The following is a 27873-nucleotide window of genomic DNA, read 5'->3' as shown; positions in this document are numbered from 1 at the left end:
ATGACTAGTCTACGCATGAGATGCTATCATCAGAGAAGGAATTATACAATGACCCAACTATTTCTCATATTTCTACTGATGTTTAAAACAGGTAAGGCTGATCTTGGTTAGTGCAGAAGGTTGGGGTTCAATTTTGATTCGAAATTGCAGACACAAACCCTGTAAAAAGTTGGTAAGAAAAAGTAAGTTGTGAATGTTTTATTATTTTTAAGGGTCTCTTGCTAAGATCAGCCAGAGTGATGCCTTAAAGACTTTCCTGCCTGGAGACAGAGTTCATTTGGAATGCCTCATAACAGAAGAAGATGGCAACTACTACAACTGGATCAAGATGATAATAGGACGAGCCCCAGTAACGATGCTGTCTCTTTACACTCACTCCAACACTGCAAAGTTGTTTGGAGAGTTTAACAACAGCACCCGGTTTATGGCAACTAAGAGTGGAACCAGTTTTGTGCTGACTATTTCAGATGCTAGACCATCAGATATGGGGATGTATTACTGTGCTGCAATCGATTATGATGCCATGACCTTCGGGAAGGGTGTGTTTCTGATGTATGGGGGTAAGTAACATACTGAGTGTACAAAACATTAAGAATATCTTCCTAATATTGAGTCGCACCCCCTTTTGCCCTCAGATGAGCCTCAATTCTTCGGGGCATGGACTATACAAGGTGTCGAAAGCATTCCACAGGGATGCTGGCCCATGTTGACTCCAATGCTTCCCACTGTTGTGTCAAGTTGGCTGGATGTCCTTTGGATGGTGGACCTTTCTTGATACACACGGGAAACTGTTGACCAAGAAAAACCCAGCAATGTTGCAGTTCTTGACACACTCAAACCAATGCCCCTGGCACCTACTACTATACCCCATTCAAAGGCACTTAAATATTTTGTCTTGCCCATTCACCCTCTGAAAGGCTCACATACACAATCCATGTCTCAAGGCTTAAAAATCCTTCTTTAACCTGTCTCCTCCCCTTCATCTACACTGATTGAATGGATTTAACAGGTGAAATCAATAATGGATCAAAGCTATCACCTGGATTCACCTGGTCAGTCTATGTCATGGCAAAAGCATGTTTTGTACACTCAGTGTATATTTCTTATCATGTGACTATCATGTGGTTATATTGTAATATAACAAACATTTATTAGAACCTTGGTTTTATTGTGTAAAAGGTGCAGATTCCAGGAACCAGCATCTTACTCAGCAGTCTATGTCTGAGTCAGTCCAGACAGGAGACTCTGTGACTCTGAACTGTACAATACACACTGAGACCTGTGCAGGAGAACACAGTGTCTATTGGTTTAGACATGGCTCAGGAGAATCCCGTCCAGGAATCATTTACACCCATGGAGACAGGAGTGATCAGTGTGAGAAGAGCCCTGAGGCTGGGTCTCCTACACAGAACTGTGTCTACAACCTCCCCAAGAGGAACCTCAGCCTCTCTGATGCTGGGACTTACTACTGTGCTGTGGCCTCATGTGGGGAGATACTATTTGGGAACGGAACAAAGCTGGATGTTGGAGGTATTTTGATTTTAAACTCTGAATATAGATTTGAATCTGTCATAATTCAAGAGCAATCAAACTAAAATAAATGTGCTGATGCAACTCTAAATTGTAAAGGGGTCAAAGGCTAAGCTTACAATTGAAACATATATAGCTGTTTAACTGAGAATTAATATCAACAGCTTATTTTAAACCTCAGGTCCTAGCCCTGCTGATCTGGTGGACCCCAAGCTCCTGGCTTTAATCGTGTCCAACATCTTGAGCTTGATGGCCATCGTTGTCCTCCTCATCTGTATGAGAAGGAGGAAAGGTTCTGTATCATTAAGGCCCTTTGTTTCTATTAAAATGGCTTCGGCCATTTTGTGTGATCATTCAAATCAAATCAAATCAAATTGTATTTGTCACATACACGTGTTTAGCAGATGTTATTGCGGGTGTAGCGAAATGCTTGTGCTTCTAGCTCTGACAGTGCAGTAATATCTAACAAGTAATATCTAACAATTTCACAGCATATACCCTATACACACAAATCTAGTAAGGAATGGAATTTAAGAATATATACATATATGGACAAGCAATGACAGAGCGGCATGGACTAAGATACAGTAGAATATTATAGAATAGAATGCAGTATATACATATGAGAAGGGTAGTGCAAGATATGTAAACATTATTAAAGGAAAGGTTCTGTATCATTAAGGCCCTTTGTTTCTACTAAAATGGCTTCAGCCATTTTGTGTGATCATTCACGTACTTTTCCAATATGATTGCATGCAATGTGATGATCATTACAGTAAAATGTTGCCGCAATAACAACCATAAAAGTGATTGAGGTGTGTTTTAAGGAAGAGTGTGGATGAATTAGCGGTTTTTATCTCAATATACAATTATTTCTGGGTAACAATTCAGTACCATACTGTGATTGTGGTAAAAAAGAAACAAAAAAAGTATACAGTATGGTAGAGTATACATTACATGTTTGAACTGGGTTAATTCATTGTATGATGTTGATGTTGATGATGATGATTCCTTCATGTTTGTCTAAAAGAAACGCATCCTCAGCCAAGTGGTCCGGTTGTCCCCAGTTCTCATAACCAGGTATGCAGACCTTATAGTTTACTATTCTGAGCATGACTTTGATTAACTGTAAACTTATCCTTCTATCAAATTATCAGGTCATTTCCTGATATCTTTGGAATTTGTTTTGCTATTCCTTTTAGGATCAAGAAGATGATGACACACTCACGTCGGTCCATTACGCTGCTCAAAATGTCATCCACAAGAAGCCAAAACCCAGAGACAGAGGAGCACCATGGAGAAAGACACTGTGTACTCTGGGGTGAGGTGCCAAAACATGGACTGAAACATAGCTTTACCTCTTTTAAGACTTGCATTGCCTTTTCTGTTAAACACTGTGTTTTATCATTATAATTGTGTTACAATTGCTTGTATTCTGTCTAACTCCTATTGACATTACTGTTGTGATACTGTTGTGCATTTTAGATCAAATAAAACATTAATTCACTGTCATTTAGATGTATTGTTTGATTTTCACTCACATTCTTCAAGTTAAACTGGGAAGTGTGCATGTACATTGCATCCAGATTACATGATGTGCATAATAGCATGCATAGAGGACATTCTATTGACTAACATTTTCAGTTGCTCTCTTTTTTAAGGTGTATCCTGCATCAGATCTCTGTGCTTTTCTGACGGCCCTAAATTGATTTCCCACTCAGTTTAACTAATCTCAAACCCCCAACAATGACCATCAGTCCTCACCACACACTGTCTTCACATACCTCAGTGCATCAAAACCACAAACATCCCATTTCAATGTACTCCCGAGTGGAACAGTGGTCTAAGGCTGTGCCACTAGAGATCCTGGTTCGAATCCAGGCTCTGTCGTAGCCGGCCGCGACCGGGAGACCCATGGGGCGGCGCACAATTGGCCCAGCGTTGTCCAGGGTAGGGGAGGGAATGGCTGGCAGGGGATGTTGGTAGAGCATGGCGTTTGCAACGCCAGGGTAGTGGGTTCGATTCCCACGGGGGGGGGGGGCAGTATGAAAAAATAAAAATATATAATGTATGCACTCACTAACTGTAAGTTGCTCTGGATAAGAGCTTCTGCTAAATGACTAAAATGTAATGAGAAAAGCCTGAACTAAAAATTAACTTCTTAGCTAAGTATATTTTGAAGAGAGCTGATATGTTGAAAATATAATCCAAATATGACAATATACGCATTGTAACTAATACGTTTTCACAAACAATACAACATGTGAATATGCATGTGTGCAGGTTGAAGTACTGCACTTAATTTCTCTTTCAATAGGGTGGAGCAGTGTACATGGAAGTCCCCATAACTGCCTTAACAGTAGAGTTGGCAGCAACCTTTAGAATTGTCAAAATGTTAAAATTGTTCACTTTGAATCATTGAAAACGTACTTTCCTGAGATAGTCATGTGTGTAGTCATAATAGCTGTCAAGAAATGCCCAACAAAGACATTGTTTTGTTAAGAATCTTTAACAAGGTAATTTATTACATGCATATTACACATCTGTGTCATGTTATAAATCCATTTCAGCATCATGGCGTCACATGAATCAAACAGGCCAGGTAGTCATCACTGGATCATTACTACTAACATCAACTAAGTTATTATAAAGTGTAGCTTAGTTAACAGGAGGAGCCACATAATCACTCAAAATAAAATTGGTAGTAGAGTGATCTACATGACGAAGACAATGACTCGTGTTTGTGTGTAGTTTTGTATTGAGTTCCAGGGAGTAGTTGAATAAGTATTGGAGACAACTTATTTATTCAAGTCATTTCTCCTTTGTAATGTGGTGTCCTCTTTTAGTTGTGTTGATAACATGCCGTTCACACCCACCCCCACAACAACAAGTTCACAGGTACTCTGCAGTCTTCTGTAAGCATAAGACCAGGCTGTATCTACGCTTTGGTCAGGTGGCCTGCTGGCTTTGTGCACACTGGACCCTCCTACCTGCTCTCTGTGTCTCTGTGTCTCTATGTGGGTTTTCAGCAAATCAAATCAAATCAATGCGCCGAATGCAACAGGTGTAGACATTACCATGAAATGCTCACTTACAGCCCTTAAGCAACAATGCATTAATTTTTTTATAAAAAAGTAAAATAAAACAACAACAACAAAGTGTTGAGAAAAAAAGAACAGAAGTAAAATAAAATAACAGTAGGGAGGCTATATATACAGGTGGGTACCGGTGCAGAGTCAATGTGCGGGGACACCGGCTAGTTGAGGTAGTTGAGGTAATATGTACATGTGGGTAGAGTTAAAGTGACTATGCAGCAGTGTAAAAAGATGGGGTGGGGGTGGGGGGGGGCAGTGCAAGTAGTCCGGGTAGCCATGATTAGCTGTTCAGTAGTCTTATGGCTTGGGGGTAGAAGCTGTTGAGAAGCCTTTTGGACCTAGACTTGGCGCTCCGGTACCGCTTGCCATGTGGTAGCAGAGAGAAAAGTCTATGACTAGGGTGGCTGGAGTCTTTGACAATTTTGAGGAACTTCCTCTGACACCGCCTATAGAGGTCCTGGATGGCAGGAAGCTTGGCCCCAGTGATGTACTGGGCCGTATGCACTACCCTCTGTAGTGCCTTGCGGTCGGAGGCCGAGCAGTTGCCATACCAGGCGGTGATGCAACCAGTCAGGATGCTCTCGATGGTGCAGCTGTATAACTTCTTGAGGATCTGAGGACACATGCCAAATCTTTTCAGTCTCCTGAGGGGGAATAGGCTTTGTTGTGCCCTCTTCACGACTGTCTTGGTGTGTTTGGACCATGATAGTTTGTTGGTGATGTGGACACCAAGGAACATGAAGCTCTCAACCTGTTCCACCACAGCCCCGTCGATGAGAATGGGGGCGTGCTCAGTCCTCTTTTTTTTCCTGTAGTCCACAATCATCTCCTTTGTCTTGGTCACGTTGAGGGAGAGGTTGTTATCCTGGCACCACACGGCCAGGTCTCTGACCTCCTCCCTATAGGCTGTCTCATCGTTGTCGGTGATCAGGCCTGCCACTGTTGTTTCGTCGGCAAACTTAATTATGGTGTTGGAGTGGTGCCTGGCCATGCAGTCATGGGTGAACAGAGAGTACAGGAGTGGACTGAGCACGCACCCCTGAGGGACCCCCGTGTTGAGGATCAGTGTGGCAGATGTGTTGTTACCTACCCTTACCACCTGGGGGCGGCCTGTCAGGAAGTCCAGGATCCAGTTGCAGAGGGAGGTGTTTAGTCCCAGGGTCCTTATCTTAGTGATGAGCTTTGAGGGCACTATGGTGTTGAACGCTGAGCTGTAGTCAATTAATAGCATTCTCACGTAGGTGTTCCTCTTGTCCAGGTGGGAAAGGGCAGTGTGGCGTGTAATAGAGATTGCATCATCTGTGGATTTATTGTGGCGGTATGCAAATTGGAGTGGGTCTAGGGTTTCTGGGATAATGGTGTTGATGTGAGCCATGACCAGCCTTTTAAAGCACTTCACTACAGACGTCAGTGCTACGGGTCGGTAGTCATTTAGGCAGGTTATCTTAGTATCCTTGGGCACGGGGACTATAGTGGTCTGCTTGAAACATGTTGGTATTACAGACTGAGTCAGGGACATGTTGAAAATGTCAGTGAAGACACTTGCCAGTTGGTCAGTACATGCTCGGAGTACACGTCCTGGTAATCCGTCTGGCCCTGCGGCCTTGTGAATGTTGACCTGCTTAAAAGTCTTACTCACATCCGCTACGGAGAGCGTGATCACATAGTCATCCGGAACAGCTGGTGCTCTCATGCATGCTTCAGTGTTGCTTGCCTCGATCGAGCATAGAAGTGGTTTAGCTCGTCTGGTAGGCTTGTGTCACTGGGCAGCTCGCGGCTGTGCTTCCCTTTGTAGTCTGTAATAGTTTTCAAGCCCTGCCACATCCGACGAGACCAGTTGGAAAAAGTTGTGATGGACTACTTTCTCCACAAGGTCAGTGTGAACCGGAGTGACTTGACACAACGCGGGCCAAGCAAGCTGTACAAACAAAACGGAATTAAAGGGCTTCCAGTCTGCCGTGAAGCATTCATCTATGTATACAGGTAAGAGTCTAGCTACATTTTCAGATATTATAAATTTATAATTTTGTCAGAAAGTTGTTTTCATTGCAAGTTAAAGCATACTGTTAGCTAGCTAGTGAACGTTGGCTTGCTGGATCGTTAGCTAACGTTATGTGTATGATCTGTGTAGGAATATTATTTGTATTTCAGAAAGGCATTTGCATTGCTAGTTATAGCCTAATGTTAGCTAGTTAACATTGAACCACTATGTTCTTGGGGACCTTCAGACATTTTTTGGTACCCTTCCCCAGATCTATGCCTCGACACAATCCTGTCTCAGAGCTCTAAGGACAATTCCTTCGACCTCATGGCTTGGTTTTTAATCTGTCATGCACTGTCAACTGTGAGACCTTATATAGACAGGTGTGTGCCTTTCCTAATCATCTCCAATAAATTGAATTCACCACAAGTGGACTCCAATCAAGTTGTAGATACATCTCAAGTATGATAAATGGAAACTGGATATCCTTGTTCTCAATTTCGAGTCTTAAAGCAAAGGATCTGAATTCTTACGTAAATAAGGTACTTCAGTTTCTGCTTTGTCATTATGGGGTATTGTGTGTAGATTGATGAGGGAAATGTTTTATTTAATCCATTTTAGAATATGGATACTTTCCGAATGCACTGTATATATATATATATATATATATATATATATATATATATATATATATATATATATACACTACAAGTCAAAAGTTTGGACACACCTACTCATTTAGGGGTTTTTCTTAATTTTTTACTATTTTCTACATTGTAGAATAATAGTGAAGCCATCAAAACTATGGAATAACACATATATAATAATAATATGCCATTTTGCAGACGTTTTTATCCAAAGCGACTTACAGTCATGCGTGCATACATTTTTTTTGTGTGTATGGGTAGTCCCGGGGATCGAACCCACTACCTTGGCGTTACAAGCGCCATGCTCTACCAGCTGAGCTACAGAGGACCACATATGGAATCATGTAGTAACCAAACGTGTTAAACAAATCAAAATATATTTTATATTTGAGGTTCTTCAAATACAGCTTTGCACACACTTGGCATTCTCTCAACCTGCTTCGTGAAGAAGTCACCTGGAATTCATTTCAATTAACAGGTGTGCCTTAAAAGTGAATTTGTGAAATTGATTTCCTTCTTAATGCGTTTGAGCTAATCAGTTGTGTTGTGACAAGTTAGGGGGGGGTATAGAGAAGATAGCCCTATTATGGTAAGAACAGCTCAAATAAGCAAAGAGAAACGACAGTCCATCAATACTTTAAGACATGAAGGTCAGTCAATACGGAACATTTCAAGAACTTTGAAAGTTTCTTCAAGTGCAGTCGCAAAAACCATCAAGCTCTATGATGAAACCGGCTCTCATGTGGACCGCCACAGGAATGGAAGACCCAGAGTTACCTCTGCTGCAGAGGATAAGTTCATTAGAGTTACTAGCCTCAGAAATTGCAGCCCAAATAAATGCTTCACAGAGTTCAAGTAACAGACACATCTCAACATCAACTGTTCAGAGGGGACTGTGTGAATCAGGCCTTCATGGTCGAATTGCTCCAAAGAAACCACTACTAAAGGACACCAATAAGAAGAAGAGACCTGCTTGGGTCAAGAAACACAAGGAATGGACATTAGACCGGTTGAAATGTGCCCTTTGGTCTGAAGTACAAATTGGAGATTTTTGGTTCAAACCGCCGTGTCTCGGTGTGGGTGAACAGATTATCTCTGCATGTGTAGTTCCCACCGTAAAGCATGGAGGAGGGGGTGTTATGGTGTGGGGGTGCTTTGCTGGTGACACTGTCTGTGATTTATTTAGAATTCAAGGCACACTTAACCAGTATGGCTACCACACCATTCTGCAGCGAAACGCCATCCCATCTGGTTTGGGCTTAGTGGGACTATCATTTGTTTTTCAACAGGACAATGTCCCAACACACCTCCAGGCTGTATAAGGGCTATTTTACCAAGAAGGAGAGTGATGGAGTGCTGCATCAGATGACCTGGCCTCCACAATCCCCTGACATCAACCCAATTGAGATGGTTTGGGATGAGTCGGAGGGCAGAGTGAAGGAAAAGCAGCCAACAAGTGCTCAGCATATTTGGGAACTCCTTCAAGGCTGTTGGGAAAGCATTCAAGGTGAAGCTGGTTTAGAGAATGCCAATTCCAAATTTTCCTCATGAAAAGCATTGAAGAGAATTGGAATTAGAATTTCAGTGTACTTCCTGAATGGACTTGAATTGAAATGGATTGATCCCATCCCTGACTGTATGATGATTGAAATTGTACTCTGCCTTGGCTCAACTTCCTTACTTTAACTCCTATGCAAATGTCTACATCTTAGCCAAACGTGGGCTCTTTACCTCTGAATGGTTCACACTGTGAGCAGATATTTCCCTCTCCAGCTATGTGCTCTGTCAATCCTTATACAAAATAAATAATATATTAATGCCATATATTAATGGCATACATTAATCTTATATTGTGTATGAATGGTTTGTTTTCAATTAGGGATGACCAAGGACACTTCACCCACAGTCCAAGTGAGTCATTTTGAATTTTTGCCTGACATCAAACTGCTCTCATAATTTAGTAATTGTGGATGAAGTATGTATCTCTCTCTCTTTATTTTAGAATCTGAACGTGGACACAGAGAATTACGCTGCACTGAGCTTCTCCATAAACAGATCTGAGCGTGGAAGAGGGAGAGGGCAGGATGGAGACGTTTCTGAGACACACATTGTGTATTCTCCCATAAAGTAACAGCTTTGAAATGTTATTGTTTGAATATATTAACATATCATACTGTATCTGTTATGATGATTTTCTCGGGTATCAAGTAATTAAGGATGTAAGGATATACTTAGACACTTTGGATGGGGAGTTCATTTAATATTGAATATGGTACCATGGTTCATTATAACAAAATACATAGCCCTGCCTGTGGCTATTCCGAACTCACTGAACACAGAACATATATCAGCTTATATACACTCTGTTACACGTCTCTTCAACACATCTGGTACCCATCAGTGGGGACTACCTTACTTGATGTTATTACCCTTTACCCCAAGTCAGTATATCCTGTCCATCACTCATTCTAAGATCAACATCAGTAATCTCCTTTGACATAAGGAATGCAGACTCTGTGGCACCAAGTCACATATCCACTAACTCTAACCTTGTTTCCCATAACACTATAAAAACCTCATATCAGTATCTAATGTGTAATTTTGTCAGTATTGAATAAAAATGTGCATTTTATTTCAATAAAGATGTATTTATTTATTAAAAGTCTGAACATCAATATCTGCATCTTCAACATGTCAAATGGCTGACATATGGGCATTTTTCTTGACATTATGTTACCAAAACCGACGAGCACTGAAACATTTGAAAAGACAGTAAACCACATTTGTGTTTGTAACAGCTGAAGGATTGAGAAACTGAATCGTTGAATGTATCTATTTCCTGATGAGGTAGATGATGAAGAAGATGGTCAGACAGCAGAGGAGAAACCAGTTCTTATGATGGAGAAGAGGACAAGGATCCTCATATCCGCTTCAGTCGCTACTTGAACATCACCACCTGAAAGAATGACATGTTTTCTATTATACAGTAGGAGTTATTACAGTGTAATAGCATGTATTTTATTTTGCCTTTATTTGATCAGGTAATACAGTGGGTAGGAGAGGGTTTAAAAAGAGGGTTTAAATATGTCATTAAATCTGTGTTAACTATCTACAACTTCCCTGTAGCAAGTGTTTTTAGTCAATGAGAGAATCATTAGAATGTCAGAATACCTGATATCCAAAAATCCTAAAATGTTTTTTCTTAGGCTAACTCATCACTACTCTTTATCTACAAATTCAGACTGGCTCTGAAAATATTTAAGGAATATTTTTTAAAAATCTCAGTACTGTACCTTTTACATTGAGGATTGTCCAAATTCCAACACATTTGAGTGTGCACTCCCACAGTAGTACATGGCTGAATCTGAGCTTTTCATACTGAGGTGATTTATTCCTTGGCTGCTTTGCACTGAAAATAGAGGGTTACCCTTGAACTCCTGTTAAAATGTAGGACCCTTATCATACATACAGATGGTTGAGATGAGCTGAGGTTTTTCTCCCAAGGGTTGCTTGTACCAGGAGAAATGTGACCATGACATGAGACCAATCTCCTGTTGTATGGCTGAGGGCTCAGTCCCAGCTCCTGCATGAACTACAGCAAAAGAAAAGACAACATCTTACACAAATATATTAACTGTAATATATACATTAAAATGCAATTTTGGAATGCCTCAAAGTGTCTGTGAGTTTTAATAAAAAAATGAATTGTATCATTGCACCCTGATGAAGGCTATGGCTAAAAGTGGCTGAGTAAAAAAGAAAAAAATTCTTCAAAACCTGTGTCTTGAGTGGAACAGTCTACCTCTGTGGAACAACACTTCTTAAATTAGGTTATTTAGTTTCTGAGATACATTCTGCAGTATCTCATTTAGCATTTCAGCAGTGTTCAGGGTTTCTGCTGTGAACAGCGAGGATATGCTGAAGGTAGGCTAAGTGCCCCTGTTGTGGTTTGACCTAACCCAGATTACAAGAGACTGGATGAACAGAGCTGAGCGTCCTGTTGGGCTGACACTATTGTGTTTATCTTCTATGATCTATGCTTTCAAATGTAATGCAGCGAAGGTCAGAATTTCACTTTTTGGATGAAGCGTAAAGTTAAGCAAAAGCCTGGCCTTCATTTTCAGAGGATAGATATTGTTGTTTTAACAACCCACTCCCCTTTAGGCAGTAGGGAACAGTCAAGGCCTTCTATGCCTTTAGAGAAGGCCCAAGGATTTATAAATATTGTTTTAATTTCTATGTAATATTTTCTATAATATTTCAATGATTTTCTGATCTCTTCAGTTTGTGTTTGAAAGGAAAGGGTTCAAACTGAGGAGAAAAAAGATCCAATCAGGATTTGTCTTTCGTGGTCTCTGAGCAGATAAATGTGGCTAGATAGCTCACCATTGACTAGGCCCTCAGAACCTCGATAGAAGGCATCTGCCATTCAACAGTATTAGAGCAGAATGTTGGAGTGACAGTGGAATCAACCAATCACATTTTGACTTGTAATGGGTGGGACCATTTGTGACCGACAGGCTCGATTAGGTCTTATGTAGCAAAATTTGAAATTGTGTTTTTTACATTGGATAAAAGTAGATACTCAGAGCTAGAAAATGGTATATCATACACTACAGTTGAGGAACAATGGGAAAGTAATTCTGCTTTGAAAGTTGATAAACTTGTAACCTCACTTTTGAGAAAATTGCTCTTGAATGTTTTAGTACACCTACTGGTGAGCTCTTCTTTGTCTACACCCATTCAGCATTGTTCACACCCTCTTAAGCCTTTGCCCCACCCATCTATTTAAGGATTCACATGTGAGGCTAAACAGAGTGAGTACGGTTGTGTACTAAACAACCAAAGATTAAAGGCTGGTTTGTACAACGTCTATCGACATGTCGGTATACAGTTGTCGCATTGACATCATGAACATTCTATTGTCGTCCGACATCGAACTAGTCGTTGTCGTTATGAAAAAGTATAAACACAAAAACGACAGGCTGCATGACATCAGCATGCTGGTGGTCCAAAATAGCATAACTGCTGTATTTTAACACCAATAAACCCATCCGTTTAAAAATCTCCATCTCTTGCTATCATACTCTGCTTCGTTCCTCCAGAAGGTGGGGAGTGGAGAGTGGAGAGCATTAGCAACATTATCACAGTTCTTCGTGATATTGTATCAAAAATAAAAACGTGTTAGAAAGGATTGCCTACACATACTGAGCAGCTCATGTTGTAGACAGAAGCGTGCTACATGGCAGACCAATCCGAACTCATCTCTCGGCAGGTCCAGCCCATCCATTATCTCAGTGAATCATGGCAAGCGGGAAGATTCCTCTCTTTTTCCGTGGCTAAACAAACTAGGCTCGTAAATTAACCATTTTATTCATATTTACAGAGTGCATACAAGTTTATTATTATTAAGGCACATGAAAGTTCACATGTTCCAGAAGGCATTTCTGCCCTAAAAAAGCATTTAGGTTGTGTAAGCAATGTGGTTGTTGTTGCTGGCAATGTTAGTGTGGGTGCTGTGTCAGTTTTTCTTGATTTTTGAGTTTGGTGCAATGTTTTCCCCCCTCTTAAGGTCAAATAGCCATGGTTCGTCACTGCCTTTAAGGTATTGTCACGTCTACTCCCGCTCCACCGCTCCGGCACTCGACGTCGCCGGTTTATTAACCACTGGTCCTGGCAACCCATCTTATGCACACCTGGCAACCTTTATTAAGCAAACCTGCGTCCCATCATTAGGCACACCTGGACTTTATCAATACCCTGATTATTCCCCCTTTATTTAGCCCTCAGTTGTCATCAGTCCTTAGCTGTTATTGGTTTTCTCTCACGTTCAGTACGCTTCCCATGTCTGGTCTTTTGTATCTGTTAATTATTAAACTCACCTTCTGCACCTGCTTTCTGACTCCTGGCGTATACGTTACAGGTATACTATGGGTGAACTACAAGCCTCTGCTCCTGCCAATCGCAAAAGTTCCTAAATTCAGTGATCTATTGACGCAGTCAAAAGAGTGCCCCCTATTGGCAAACCACCACCAATTCCAGCCAATAGTTAGCCACTCCAGGAGGTCCTTCCGCCCACTCAAATAAATACACCCAAACGTGAGGAGAATCTCACAGTGAGAACAGATTTGGATTTAGAATATTTACTGTCGTCCAGACACTTTTCAGACCAAGTGGTCTGTTAAAATATATTTAATCAATTTTGAGTAAAAAAAATTCTGGGAACCTCTATACCTAAAATATCTTATCATTCTCTATCAAACTAAATGATAGAGTTAACATCAGTAATTGGTGATACGATTATTTTTATCTGTGGTCATTGTATACATCAATGGTTGTCATTCTATGTCCCAACCATAATCACAAATGACTTTCATCTCTCTTATTTGAAGATTCAGTCCTTCCTTCATGTTCTGGCAGTGTAGATCTAAACACAGAATGGAATTCATATATGTGGCCATTTTCATTTTTTATAGGTCTGATTCTAATTGAAATCTGTTTTGTAGGAGAGGAAGATAGAACAATGAACCTCTTCCTAGAGGTTGTGATCCTTGGTGTTGTAACTGCTGTTCTATTGATAATCATCCTCATCCTGGTCCTCAAGGTCAGACGAGATGCAAACAGACTAAACACAGGTATGGAGCCCATTTCACATGGGGCCAGCTATTAACTACACTTACATAGTGAAAATGTTTCTCATGACATACTGCAGGGGTAGGCAACCCTGGTCCTGGAGTGCCGCAGGCCCTTCATGTTTTTGATTTAACCGACCTGGAAGACCAGTTGTGTTCAATTTAGGCAATCGCTGAACTGATCAATTAACTCAGTTGGGCAGGTGTGGTGCCTAGTTGGAACAAAATCCTGCAATACCTGCGGCAATCCAGAAACAGGGTTGCCTATCCCTGAAATATTGTATACTGAGAATTGAAAGAGTCAGTAAAAGTTGTATATTGCGCACTACAATATGTGCAATTCAGAAACAGTCTAAATCATAATTGTGTGTTATGGTGTTTCCAAATCTACAGAACCAAGATCCTGATGCACTGCATTTTGCCGCCATGAATTTCACCTCCAAGATAAAGAAGAGGGAGAGAAGAAGAGAGGAGCTGGACCCCCATGTAGTATATGCTGCTACAAGATGACAAAGTGGAGGAGGATGGAGAGGAGGGAAAGTGTCTTGCCATATCTTTGAATACAAGTTTAAGTCCTTCTATATTGTATGTGTAGTTAAAACAAATGCATTGAAATGTAAATCAGTAAATATATCTGTAGTTTCTGTGCGTTGTACTTCAGGTCCACTGTAGCCCTCTTCCACTCTGTTAGGCCACACAGCTCAGTGGTTAGAGAGGGGGAGTTAGACTCAAGCCACAACTGTTTAATGGCCACAGAGGAGTAGTTGCCTTTTTTGACCTCTCTTAGCTTAGATCTCTGTTGTGTGTATTAGTGATTTGGTTATTCTTTAATAAGTTGGCCGTAAAGGACAAAGTACCCAGCTTTGGAAAATTTTATTACATTGATTACTTAATAAAAATAGAGAGTTAATTCCAAACTGCCACAATGTTGTTTGTCATTATGTTTTTCGCCCCTTAGTATTTCCTGTCTTGTTGCACTGATCACAGCCCCCTATTCTGAGAAGCAGCTAGTTGCCTTATAAGGAGAATATGATTGGGGTCTGAGGTAGAGGAGGGGCCAGTGAGGAACGCATCACTTCCTGTGGTGTGAGTGACAGGGAGGAGCAGCTCAGTGATGAGTGAGACCTGCTGAGGTGAACATCACTGGTCTCTCTCTCTCTCTCTCTCTCTCTCTCTCTGCCCGCCCAACAAACATATTTTATTTGTTGAAAATGTTCTACCTGGACAAAAAATAGTGCTGCAAAGGGTGCTCATATGGGACAGCTGAATAACCCTTTTAGGTTCCAAGTAGCACCTCATTTTCTAAGAATGTGCCTGCTCAAAAGAACCTGGTCACTTTTCCACCACGTGACATAAGTGTAAGTAGAAGTGCGTGGGTGATTTGAGGGGCGGTTGACAATAATGTGACATGGAGACAGTAGACCTGTCATGCGTCACTCTCTCTCTGCTGAAGACTAACAACCTGCACTACAGGAAGACTGGCCTTCAGCTCTCACCACACTTCTCAGTGCATCAAAACCACACAAGCTCTTTTCATACCTCTCTTCATTTGTTCATCTGGATGATGAACACCAGACCCCTGTCGCTCAGTTAGATGTGGAAATTATGTGAAGAATACAAACAAGCTAAAAGCTTTTCCCATAACCTAAAGTATTCAACAAGGGTACAAAGTGCAGATTCAGATTCGGTGTCATCTAAATAGTTTGGTCAACTATTTTCCTTCATGAAAACCTCTGACCCATTCACTCATACAGAACAACTTAAGTCAGTATCAATGTTCACAGTGCTATTTATTCATGCTTATACAATAAGTGCATACACAGGGATTTGGTGAAAGCAAGTAACATACTACATATAGGCTATTGATATTGGCCCTAACTTTGTCTATTTCCTGGTGAGGTAGATGATGATGAAGATGGTCAGACAGCAGAGGAGAACTCCAGTTCTTATGATGGAGAGAAGGTCCAGGATTGTCATCTATGGATCAACATCACCATCTGAAAGAAATTAAATATACTGTATCACACCACTATGGTGCTATGGGCAGCAGTCGATAATGTGTAATCAATCATTAACTGTAATGTTCATGTCTTTCTAATAATAGTATTTGGGTTAGGAAATGTAAGCTACCTTCAACATCCAGTTTGGTCCCGTTCCCAAACAGTATCTCCCCACATGAGGCCACAGCACAGTAGTAAGTCCCAGCATCAGAGAGGCTGAGGTTCCTCTTGTGGAGGTTGTAGACACAGCTCTGTGTAGGAGACCCATCCTCAGGGCTCTTCTCACACTGATCACTCCTGTCTCCATGGGAGTAAATGATTCCTGGATGGGATTCTCCTGAGCCATGTCTGAACCAATAGACACTGTGTTCTCCTGCACAGGTCTCAGTGTGTATTGTACAGTTCAGAGTCACAGAGTGTCCTGGCTGGACTGACTCAGACACAGGCTGCTCTACAACATGCTGGGTTCTGGAATCTGCACCTTCTCCAGGACTATAAAATCACGTTACTATCAATGACTTGCACAATTTCCAAATACAACATATCTGTGCTAAAAGAGAAGATAAAAAACCTTTATGCGTACCCTGATGCATCAGAAAAACACCACTCCTGAAGATCATGCGTTCATAATCAATTGCAGCACAGTAATACATCCCCATGTTGGAATCGGAGATGGTTAGCACACAACTGGTGCCACTCTTCCTTGTAGCAAAGATAAGCTTTTTTGTCAAACTCTCCAAAGAAAATTGCAGTGAGCATACAGAGATAACATCTGGGGCTTGTCCTATCATCGACAGACACAGTGATGAAGCATTCCAAATCAACTGTGTCTCCAAGAGTGACGGCGTTCCAAACATCAGACTGAGTGACAATAACAGCAAGTGACAAAGCTGAAAGATAAATATTTATATTAATAAAGAATCCACATATCATAGTTCAAAATATATTTGAATCTTAAATACGTAAGCATGATTGTCCCTTTAATAGTACGTTTGCACTCTTATTACCCCTGGCTTTACCTGCTCAGAATAACAGAGAGATGGCAGGACAGAGTTTCATCATTGTCCTTCCAATGTGTATACTGGTGGTCTTGTCTGTCAGATAAGAGTAAGAGACAGGGGGTTGGCTGTCGTACACATCAGGAGTGATGGTCCCCATGCCTGATTGGCGGGTCTGAGACCTGTAGAGAGACTGTACCATTCGTATTTCAAACAGTGAACTCTGAAGTTACATGAACGTCATAAATAATCAGAAAGTGAACAACATTCTTATCTATTTCTGATTACACTGTACCTAAATTAGTTGTACATAAATTAACCATATTTTCAAGTTAAATGAAATACAATAGTCATCATTAATTTACCTTTTTCTCCAAAGTCCATCATGAATAGGCTTCAACTGCAGTATGTTGCTGTATCAGAGTTTGACTCAAATGTGAGAAAAAAGTCCTTTATAGGTCTCAGGTATGCCCTTTTCTTGCAGTTTGTTCTTCATGGTCTAACTGACATTAGAAAGATGTCGAGCATCAACCACAGTGTGAGGTGACAGGAACTACAAGTCTGGAGCCAGAGATGACCTGATATTGGTTAGTAACTCTGACACCCAGACAGAGCTGCAGGCGTTGATCATTAGCTAAAAAGCCCGTCTCTGAAAAAACCTGTCTACCTTTGTATCTGTAGCCACATCCTGGCTAGGGTTAAGGTTAGTGGATAGTTAGTTGAACATCTATAGACCAGCTGTAGGGACTATCCAAATAAAGCATTACCAGCAGCACTAACCTTGCATTGAATATGTTGTATTTTTTTTTACACGACAAATGTAGTTGTTTCAACTAATTATTCATATCACATTTTATTTGTCACATGCTCCGTAAACAACAGGTGTGGACTAACAGTGAAATAATTACTTACGGGCCCTTCCCAACAATGTAGAGAGAAAGAAAATATAGAAATAATAGAAAAGTAAAACACGTAATAATAAAAGTAATAATAGATACATAACGAGTAACGATAACTTGGCTATATACGCGGTGTCACGATCGCTGACTGAAGCGGACCAAGGCGCAGCGTGATAAACGTACATTCTTTATTAGTACACACACAAACCAAAACAATAAACCAAACGATACGTGAAGTCCTGGGTTATACACAAAACCTTAACGGAACAAGATCCCACAAAACGAACATGCCAAAAGGCTGCCTAAGTATGGTCCCCAATCAGAGACAACGAGCTACAGCTGCCTCTGATTGGGAACCACCCTGGCCAACATAGATCTAAATGATCTAGAACGAAAACATAGAAAATGTAACAGAAATTCCACACCCTGGCTCAACATTTAAGAGTCCCCCGAGCCAGGGCGTGACAGTACCCCCCCCCCAAAGGCGCGGACAGCGACCGCGCCACACCAACACAACGGGGTAGGGGCCGGGTGGGCATTCCGCCTCGGAGATGGCTCAGAGAGTGGCGTGACCACCACTCTCTGTCTACCCCCCCATAGCGCCCCTGGTCTGGTCTGGCCCCGCTGGCCGGAGCTGGACTGGACACCGGTGGAGCGGATTGCTCTAGCTCCGGTGTGGAGCAGCTGACCGGTGCCGGACCAGGCACCGGTAAACAGGCACGGACCACAGGCTTGGTGCGGGGAGCAGGAACGGGCCGGACCGGGCTGGCGACGCGCACCACTGGCTTGGTGCGGGGAGCAGGAACGGGCCGGACCGGGCTGACGACGCGCACCACTGGCTTGGTGCGGGGAGCAGGAACAGGCCGGACCGGGCTGACGACGCGCACCACTGGCTTGGTACGGGGAGCAGGAACGGGCCGGACCGGGCTGACGACGCGCACCACTGGCTTGGTGCGGGGAGCAGGAACAGGCCGGACCGGGCTGGAGACGCGCACCACTGTTTTGGTGCGGGGAGCAGGAACGAGCCGGACCGGGCTGGCGACGCGCACCACAGGCTTGGTGCGGGGATCAGGAACAGGCCGGACCGGGCTGGCGACGCGCATCACAGGCTTGGTGCAGGGGACAGGAACAGGCCGGACCGGGCTGACGACGCGTACCACTGGCTTGGTGCGGGGAGCAGGAACGGGCCGGACCGGGCTGACGACGCGCACCACTGGCTTGGTGCGGGGAGCAGGGCAGGCCAGACCGGGCTGGCGACGCGCATCACAGGTTTGGTGCGGGGGTCAGGAACAGGCCGGACCGGGCTGACGACGCGCACCACTGGCTTGGTACGGGGAGCAGGAACGGGTCGGACCGGGCTGACGACGCGCACCACTGGCTTGGTGCGGGGAGCAGGCACAGGCCGGACCGGGCTGGCGACGCGCACCACTGGCTTGGTGCGGGGAGCAGGAACGGGCCGGACCGGGCTGGCGACGCGCACCACAGGCTTGGTGCGGGGATCAGGAACAGGCCGGACCGGGCTAGCGACGCGCACCACAGGCTTGGTGCAGGGGACAGGAACAGGCCGGAACGGGCTGACTACGCGTACCACAGGCTTGGTGCGGGGGACAGGAACAGGTCGGGCCGGACTGGGAACACACACCACTGGCCTTGTGCGGGAATCAGGAACGGGCCGGACCGGACTGGTGACACACACCACTTGCTTGGTGCGAGGAGCGGGACTGGGTTTCCTCATAAACCTCCGCTCCCTCTGCTGCCTAACCAGTTCCTCTCGCCGTGCCTCTACACTCTCCTTCTCCCTCGTGACCAATAGCCCCCGTAACCTGGTGGCCTCCTCTCCTAGTCCGCCGATTCGCCCTGTACCTTCCTCCAGCAGCCCCGTCGTCCTCGCCGTGTGCCCCCCCAAAAAAAATTATTGGGGTTGCCTCTCGCGTGTCCGTCGTCGGCACGGTTGCCGCCGTTTCTCCTCTCCTGCCTGGGCATTTACTTTTGCCCATGGCCCTCTGCCCGCGAATATGTCCTCCCAAGACCACCATTCGCCCACCTGGGACATCGCCAACTTCTCCTCCTGGGCACGCTGCTTGGTCCTCTGGTCGTGGGATCTTCTGTCACGATCGCTAACTGAAGCGGACCAAGGCGCAGCGTGATAAGCGTACATTCTTTATTAGTACACACACGAACCAAAACAATAAACCAAACGATACGTGAAGTCCTGGGTTATACACAAAACCTTAACGGAACAAGATCCCACAAAACTAACATGCCAAAAGGCTGCCTAAGTATGGTCCCCAATCAGAGACAACGAGCTACAGCTGCCTCTGATTGGGAACCACCCTGGCCAACATAGATCTAAACGATCTAGAACGAAAACATAGAAAATGTAACAGAAATTCCACACCCTTTTAAGAGTCAACATTTAAGAGTCCCCCGAGCCAGGGCGTGACACGCGGGGTACCAGTACAGAGTCGAGGTGCAGGGGTACGAGGTAATTGAGGAAGATACGTACATATTGTCAGGAGTGGAGTGTAGTGGGATGTGGAATCACACGCAGGACACAGAGATATAAATCCAAAGGTTTTTTAGTGAAGTCCGTAGTACACGCCAAACACGGCAACAGGCCACAGGCGAAATCAAACGCACGCAAAACTGTACAAAGTAAGTGTGCACAACGTGCAGGACTCTCTATACAACACGAAAATAAGAGAGAACAAAATCCAGAGGACCAAACAACCACACGACAGTAAAACAATTACACACAACACCTGACCTAACACAAGGGAACTAAATAGGGTGCCTAATGAGACTAAACACTAAACAGGTGTGACAAACAGACAAAACCAATCAAACATGAAACATCGAACGGTGGCAGCTAGTACTCCGGAGACGACGACCGCCGAAGCCTGCCCGAACAAGGAGAAGGGGCCGCCTCGGCCGAAACCGTGACACATATAACTAGGAATAAAGTGACAGATAATAAACTGTAGCAGCAGCGTATGTGATGAGTGAAAAAAGTTAGTGCAATGTAGATAGTCCGAGTAGCTATTTGATTAACTACTGTATTTAACGAACTATTTAGCAGTCTTATGGCTTGGGGTAGAAGCTGTTCAGGGTCCGGTTGGTTCCAGACTTGGTGCATCGGTATCGCTTGCCGTGTGGTAGCAGAGAGAACAGTCTATGACTTGGGTGGTTGGAGTCTTTGACCATTTTTAGGTCTTTCCTCTGTCACAGCCTGGTATAGAGGTCCTGGATGGCAGGGAGCTCGGCCCCAGTAATGTACTGGGCTCTACGCACTACCCTCTGTAGTGCCTTGCGGTCGGGGCCTTAGCTTAGTGATGAGCTTGGAGGGCACTATGGTGTTGAATTCTGAGCTCTATTCAATAAACAGCAGTCTCACGTAGGTGTTCCTTTTATCCAGGTGGGAAAGTGAAACAGAGATTTCATCATCTGTGGATCTGTTGAGGCAGTATGCAAATTGAGTGGGTCCAGGATGATGTTGTTGATGTGAGCCATCACCAGTTTTTCAAAGCATTTCATGGCTACAGATGTGAGTGCTACGGGTCGATAGCCATTTAGACAGGTTACCTTGGCGTTCTTGGGCACAGGGACTATGGTGGTCTGCTTGAAACATGTACAGTACATTGTGCATGTTCATTCATTCATTCATTCATTATTATTCAACATATCCTCACCTGGGATTTGAACTCACAACTTATTGGATCATGGCTACGCCGATCTTCCTGCTACACCACCATGTGTGTGCCAATTATCAGTTCATCTGACTGTTCCCATCATTGATTAGATGTTCTTATTTAAGCAATATTTCATTTTTTTCTGCATAGTTGTCTAATGTTGGTGGGGCATATTACTTACTCTGTTTTAATGTTACACCTTAATCACTATGATAAATAAAATCGTTTTTCTTGAGTGTACTTTTAACAGAGCTGATGTATTTCACATACATATACTTCTGTTATTACATTCCACATTAAAACACCTGTAGGAGTATCACTTCTGCTTTCTGTTGACATTGTGGTCCGATACCAACTACAACGCCCCCTGCCAATGAAATCCCCTTTGACTCAGTCTGATCTCAGAGTGAATTAAGAGATATTCTCTGATTCACAGCCAGACAGAGCAGAACAGATCTACACACATAATGATGAGAACCTATATACCAGCTCTACTGGTCTATGGATTGAGTAAGTAGGCTATACATGTTAACGATTTAATGCATCCGTCATAGAACCTACATTTCCAAAGAATGTATCTTAACAGAATGTTTAGCACAGCATGCACTAGTGCTCATGTCACGAAATGTACATGTAATATAAACTATTACAATCATTAACTTAGGTCTTATGTGTTTCAGGTTTGGTAACTCAGTCTCGGACTATAGTGGTGCGTACTGGGGATACCATCACCTTACAGTGCTCGAATGTTTCAACGGTTGTGGGACACGCAGCCTGGTTCAAACAAGTCAACGGATCAGAGCCTGTGTGTATCTCGACTATGCACGGCTCACATCCATCGACATTTAGGCACAACGATGGTTTTAAAAGTAGTCATTTGGAAATGTACAGCAACAACACCACCATCTTCCTCAAAATCACAAATGTGGATTCATCTGACTCTGGCCTGTATTTCTGTGGAATGTTTCCACAACGCTACATGGTCTTTGTCAATGCAACATTTCTAAAGGTTCAAGGTAAGTTTTCAACTATTTATCTGGCTTTTGATATACACTGAGTGTACAAAACATTAAGAATACCTTCCTAATATTGAGTTGCACTGCCACCTTTTGCCTTCAGAATAGCCTCAATTCTTCCGGGCATAGACTCTACAATGTGTCAAAAGCATTCCACAGGGATGCTGGCCCATGTTGACTCCAATGCTTTCCACAGTTGTGTCAAGTTGGCTGGATGTCCTTTGGGTGGTGGACCGTTCTTGATACACACGGGAAACTGTTGAGCGTGAAAAACCCAGCAGCGTTGCAATTCTTGACACAAACCGGTGCACCTGGCACCTACTATCATACCCTGTTCAAAGACAAATTGTTTGTCTTGCCCATTCACCCTCTGAATGGCATTCATACACAATCCATGTCTCAATTATCTCAAGGCTTAAAACTCCTTCTTTAACTTGTCTCCTCCTCTTCATCTACACTGATTGAAGTAGGTTTAACAGGTGACATCAATAAGGGACCATAGCTTTCAAATGGATTCACCTTGTCAGTCTATGTCATGGAAAGAGCAGGTGTTGATCATATTTTGTACACTCAGTGTATGTTAGGCATTTTGATGTAACATTAAAAAATATGCATTCATCTAATCAGGAGTTAATGAAAGTGTAACCGGTGTCTGACTGTTAAGAGGCCGGGGTTTTTGTGGCACAGCCGTTAGACGCTTTTCCTTGTAACTGTCGTTCCAGTCCGCGTTGCAGCCCTTACTCTTTCCTGTTACAGACAAACCACTGCTGACCGTAGTCTTTCCTCTCTCAGAAATGACAATTGCATTTACCAATCATGCTGTTACCGGGTACAACGGAGGTGAGGAAATACCAGAGTCATCTAAAGAAAGTTAGTTCCTTTTCATGTAATTTTTTTTTACTGTTAACAAATGCAGCAAATTTAGGTCCGTCATTAAATTATCACAAACTGATTTAAAGCTAGAGTCCTAAATTGAAACAATAACAAGCCTCTGTTTTGGTACAAAGCTGAGGGACGGGGCTGGAGAAATGTAACCACTCTCAAATTCATAGACAGAGCTATGGATGCAAAGACTGACCATCCATAATATCCAAATTATAGTTGTAACCATCTTTTGAGGATATAGAGTGTTTGTTTACATTTCGAATGTTTACAAACATTGGAGTAAAACAAGCTTATAATTTGGGTTTCTGATGGGCTACAACACTTGAACTAAGCTCATGAGGCATTTATAAGTTATATTCTTCAAGACTCAATGGGTATCTATCTATAATTAATTTAAAAGTGTGTCAAATTCATTTCCCCCCGGGGGCCACATATTGTTTTCACTGAGGTCCAGAGGGCAGCACTGAAAATGTATTATATTTCCTTGCTGTCAAAATGTGCCCTCTATCCATAATATTTTTTTTATTTTCAATGCTCCCTGACTGTCTAGCTTTCATTTCGGTGATAGTTAGTGAGCTGAACAGAGTGAAGAGACTGTATAAATGTATATCCATTATCATTTCGAAGACAGTTTCGATTTAGTTTTAGTCATTTCCCACTGGCACAGACATCAGTTCAGTCTAGATTTTCATTTGGTTGAGGTGTCAACTAACGTGAATTCAACGTGAAATCAACTAAACATTTCACCATGTCATTCGATTTAGGTTAAAAGTTGGGTGAAAAAAAGACTAAATTCCCTTAAGTTTGACTTTTTTCAAATCCAATCAGTTTTCCACGTCGATTCAACGTCATCACTTTGCATTTTTGGGTTGAAATTACGTGGAAACAATGTTGATTCAACCAGTTTTTGCCCAGTAGGTTAAATGTCCATTGAGGTTGTTTTCTTTTTTTTCTTCTTTTTAAACTCAAACCCCAGGCCACATTGAATCACCTTGCGGGCCAGATCCGGCCATATGTTTGACACCCCTGATCTAATAGGACATTGTAACGAAACTATCTGTTTCTTAGGAAAGGTTGATGGAACCATGAACCTGTTCCTACTGGTTGTGATCCTGGGTGTTGTAGCTGCTGTTCTACTGATAATCATCCTCATCCTGGTCCTCAAGATCAGACGAGATGCAAACAGACTTAACACAGGTACAGTGGAGGACCATAAGCGTTTTCCACAAGCTGTATACAGTCACCTCCACAATTATTGTCACCCTTGATAACGATGAGCAAAGAAGATTGTATAAAACAAATCATTCAAATACTGTGAAAATTATATTATTTTATACAAACACAATTGATCAGAGAAAGAGATTTTGTGTAACAAGTAATATTATTTTTCTCAAAAAGATAGGTTTCAAAATGATTGACACCCCTGTTTTCAATACTCCAGCACCCTCCCCATGCAAGGATAACGACACTGAGCCTTCTCTAAAATGTTTTATGAGATTGGAGAACACATTGGGAGGGATCTTAGACCATTCCTCCAGCAATCTTTCCAGATCCTTGATTTCTTTTGTCTGTGCTTATGGACTGCGTTCTTCGAATCAAACTACAGGTTTTCAATGGTATTCAAGCCCGGAGACTCAAAATGTAGATTTTTGTGGTGAATTAACAATTTCTTTGTGGATTATGATGAGTGTTTGGGATTATTGTCTTGCTGGAAATTGTTGCTAAGTTTCAGCCTCCTGGCAGGCAACCAGGTTTTTGGCAAAAAATAGTCCTGGTACTTGGTAAATTTCATGATGTCGTTGACCTTAACACGGATCCCAGGACCAGTGGAAGCAAAATAGCCCCATAACATCAAAGATCCACAACGTAACATGAATGTTTGAATAACTGTTTGTGTACTGACCTAAATGACTCTTTCCTTATGCAGATATCGAGGCTCAGCTGCAACCACAAAATAGACAGGTAATAGAAACTGTTATATTTACTTGATTTGTGTCCATGACATAAAGATAACAGTACTTGGATTAAGCTATCTTTTAGAAGTGTTTGTTTTCTTGATACAGTATTTGCATGTTTTGTGTAATCTTATTATTTGTTTTCTACAGGATACGGGTCAGGAACCAGACTCTCTAAACTACGCAGCGTTGAGTTTCTGTCAAAAGAGGACAAGGAATGAGAAGACCGCTAAAGGTCAAATGATGGAGATGGAGCATGTTGTGTACGCTGCCACAAGATAGTGTCTAAATGTTTTAATATTGATATCAGTGTAGCACTGATGAAGAACTAGCGTAATACACTGAGTAGACAAAACATTAGGAACACCTGCTCTTTCCATGACATAGACTGACCAGGTGAATCCAGGTGAAAGCTATTGTTGTTGTTGTGCTCTGTCCCCCTATTCCAAGTAGTCAAAAATCCCCTTGTGACAGCCATCATGGTTGGGGTCCGAGGTAGAGTAGGAGGGACCAGTGAGCAATGCATCACTTCCTGTAGTGTGGGTGACAGGAAGGAGCAGCTCAGTGTTGAGAAAGACCTGGGGAGAATCTCAGTTGCATATTCCTTGAAAACCAGGGGATGGACCTCTGGCTTTCTCATCCAATGGTTTTGAGAAGGAGGCGAGGAGAGAGGACGTGAGGAGTATGCAATTGATATTCTCCTATGCTGAGGTGAACAACACTGAACCTCTCATGATAACATTTGTCTGAGGGACAGTGGAATACTTTTTTTTTAAGAACATCTATAAAATTGATTACTAGTATATCACCATCTCATCAAATTAAAGATGACACAGCCCTGGGCGTAAATATCAAATTCAGGGTAAATAAGATTAAAATAAGATTTAGGACACAAACTGTAACAAACTGGGGCTATTTTAACCAAACTCATAATGCTTGTGGTACTGTACTGTATATTTAAGGGAAAATAATCAATAAATACAAAAATACATTTTTTTGTAGTTTGTGTATATACTATTGTCACTGTTAGGCCTAGTTATATTCCATTCTCTCTATCTGCTGAAGACAAGCAACCTGAACCACATGAACACTGACCTGGAGCTCTCAGCTCTCACCACACTGATCTCTCTCTCTCTCTCTCTCTCTCTCTCTCTCTCTCTCTCCTCTCTCTCTCTCTCTCTCTCTCTCTCTCTCTCTCTCTCTCTCTCTCTCTCTCTCTCTCTCTCTCTCTCTCTCTCTCTCTGTCTCTCTCTCTCTCTCTCTCTCTCTATCTCTCTCTCTCTCTCTCTCTCTCTCTCTCTCTGCGCATCTAAACCACACTCTCTTCTCACCAATCAGGCCTCACATCTCTTTCCATCCATACCGCCAGACAAAAAATACCTAACCAAAACCAAACTACCCCAGGCTCTAGACTACGTGGGAGGAGTACAAATAAAGACAAACACTTATCTACTGTTGTTATCAAAATACAGTTGAATTGAATTGAATGCATTACGTACAATAATACTGTATGGTGGACACCTGGGGTTTGGGACACCTGCACACCGCCATCTTCTGTTTAGTACAATAACCATATTTTAGCAGGCTATGTTCAAAAATACCATAAAATATGTTATATTCGAGATATTGAGCACTAGTAGGTCTACTTTAATCACAGTGAATGCATCCATAAACAATATACCTACTGCTCTAATGTTGAGTGTACAGAGGCAGGTGTCAATGCTCTCTGCAGACTCTCATCTGATGCATTCGCTGCAGACACAACATCCTCGACCTGTGGTCAGTGTCACCTCGCTTGTGTGAACAGGGATGGAAAACAACACACATCAAACAAAGATCTCTGTGGTCCGAAGTTTCCACTCAACAACTAAACAAACAGACATCATGCCTTCGCACATTTGGCATATACTTTTCCTTCTTAGGTACTTTTGAGTTTACACCTCATATTTCCAGTGACATTGTGTTATCGTTTGCTACCAAGGCAGTTTGATGACATATTACACTTATAGCCCATGGTTTTCATGTCATCATTGTTTAGTAGAATAGGAAGGTACACTAAGGCCATGCACTTATCAAGGCTTAGTTTACTTTTAACAAAACCGTTATCTACCTACAGCATCAACCAAATGACAAGTTTGCTTCCAAAATAGCACCATATGTGCCCTGGTCAAAAGAAGTGCACAATGTACTGTAGGGCAGGGATCATCAACTAGATTCAGCCGCAGGACAATTCTTTCTTGAGCGGATGTCGGGGGCCGGAACATAATTACAAATAATTTGTAGACTGCAAATTGACCGCAAGAAGCCCAAACAGATATAATGTTTGCCTTAAACATAATCATTTCAAACCTTGCTTACATTTGTATACAATCATTTCGTGTCCCTTTCTTATGCATGGGAATATTTGGTAACAGAGTTCTTCAATTAAAATCACTTGGAGCTGATTTCCTGGTGTTTTCTTACAATTTTTTATGTCCAACAATGAAAATTCCACACAATGTTTATTATTTTTTATTTTTTGTATTGCTCAGAATACTTGGGGAGCC

The 27873-nt window shown here is 42.5% G+C and overlaps 1 protein-coding gene across 1 annotated transcript; it reads left to right on the top strand.

Moving 5' to 3' along the window:
• On the top strand, nt 1-25609 carry LOC311112956 (uncharacterized protein; the record flags this gene model as incomplete). Its single annotated transcript, XM_084156089.1, has 7 exons — nt 1-91; nt 213-560; nt 1180-1530; nt 1712-1822; nt 24441-24569; nt 25300-25334; nt 25478-25609. 7 exons carry the CDS (start codon nt 1-3, stop codon nt 25607-25609), a joined length of 1197 nt encoding a protein of 398 aa, XP_084012215.1.
• Nucleotides 25610-27873: the final 2264 nt, after the last annotated feature.

The sequence above is a fragment of the Coregonus lavaretus genome (genome assembly GCF_964263955.1).
Source record: "Coregonus lavaretus genome assembly, chromosome: 39".
Taxonomy (NCBI): Eukaryota; Metazoa; Chordata; class Actinopteri; order Salmoniformes; family Salmonidae; genus Coregonus; species Coregonus lavaretus.
The sequence above is the reverse complement of the archived record's forward strand: the minus strand, read 5'-3'. Positions and strand labels throughout refer to the sequence as shown.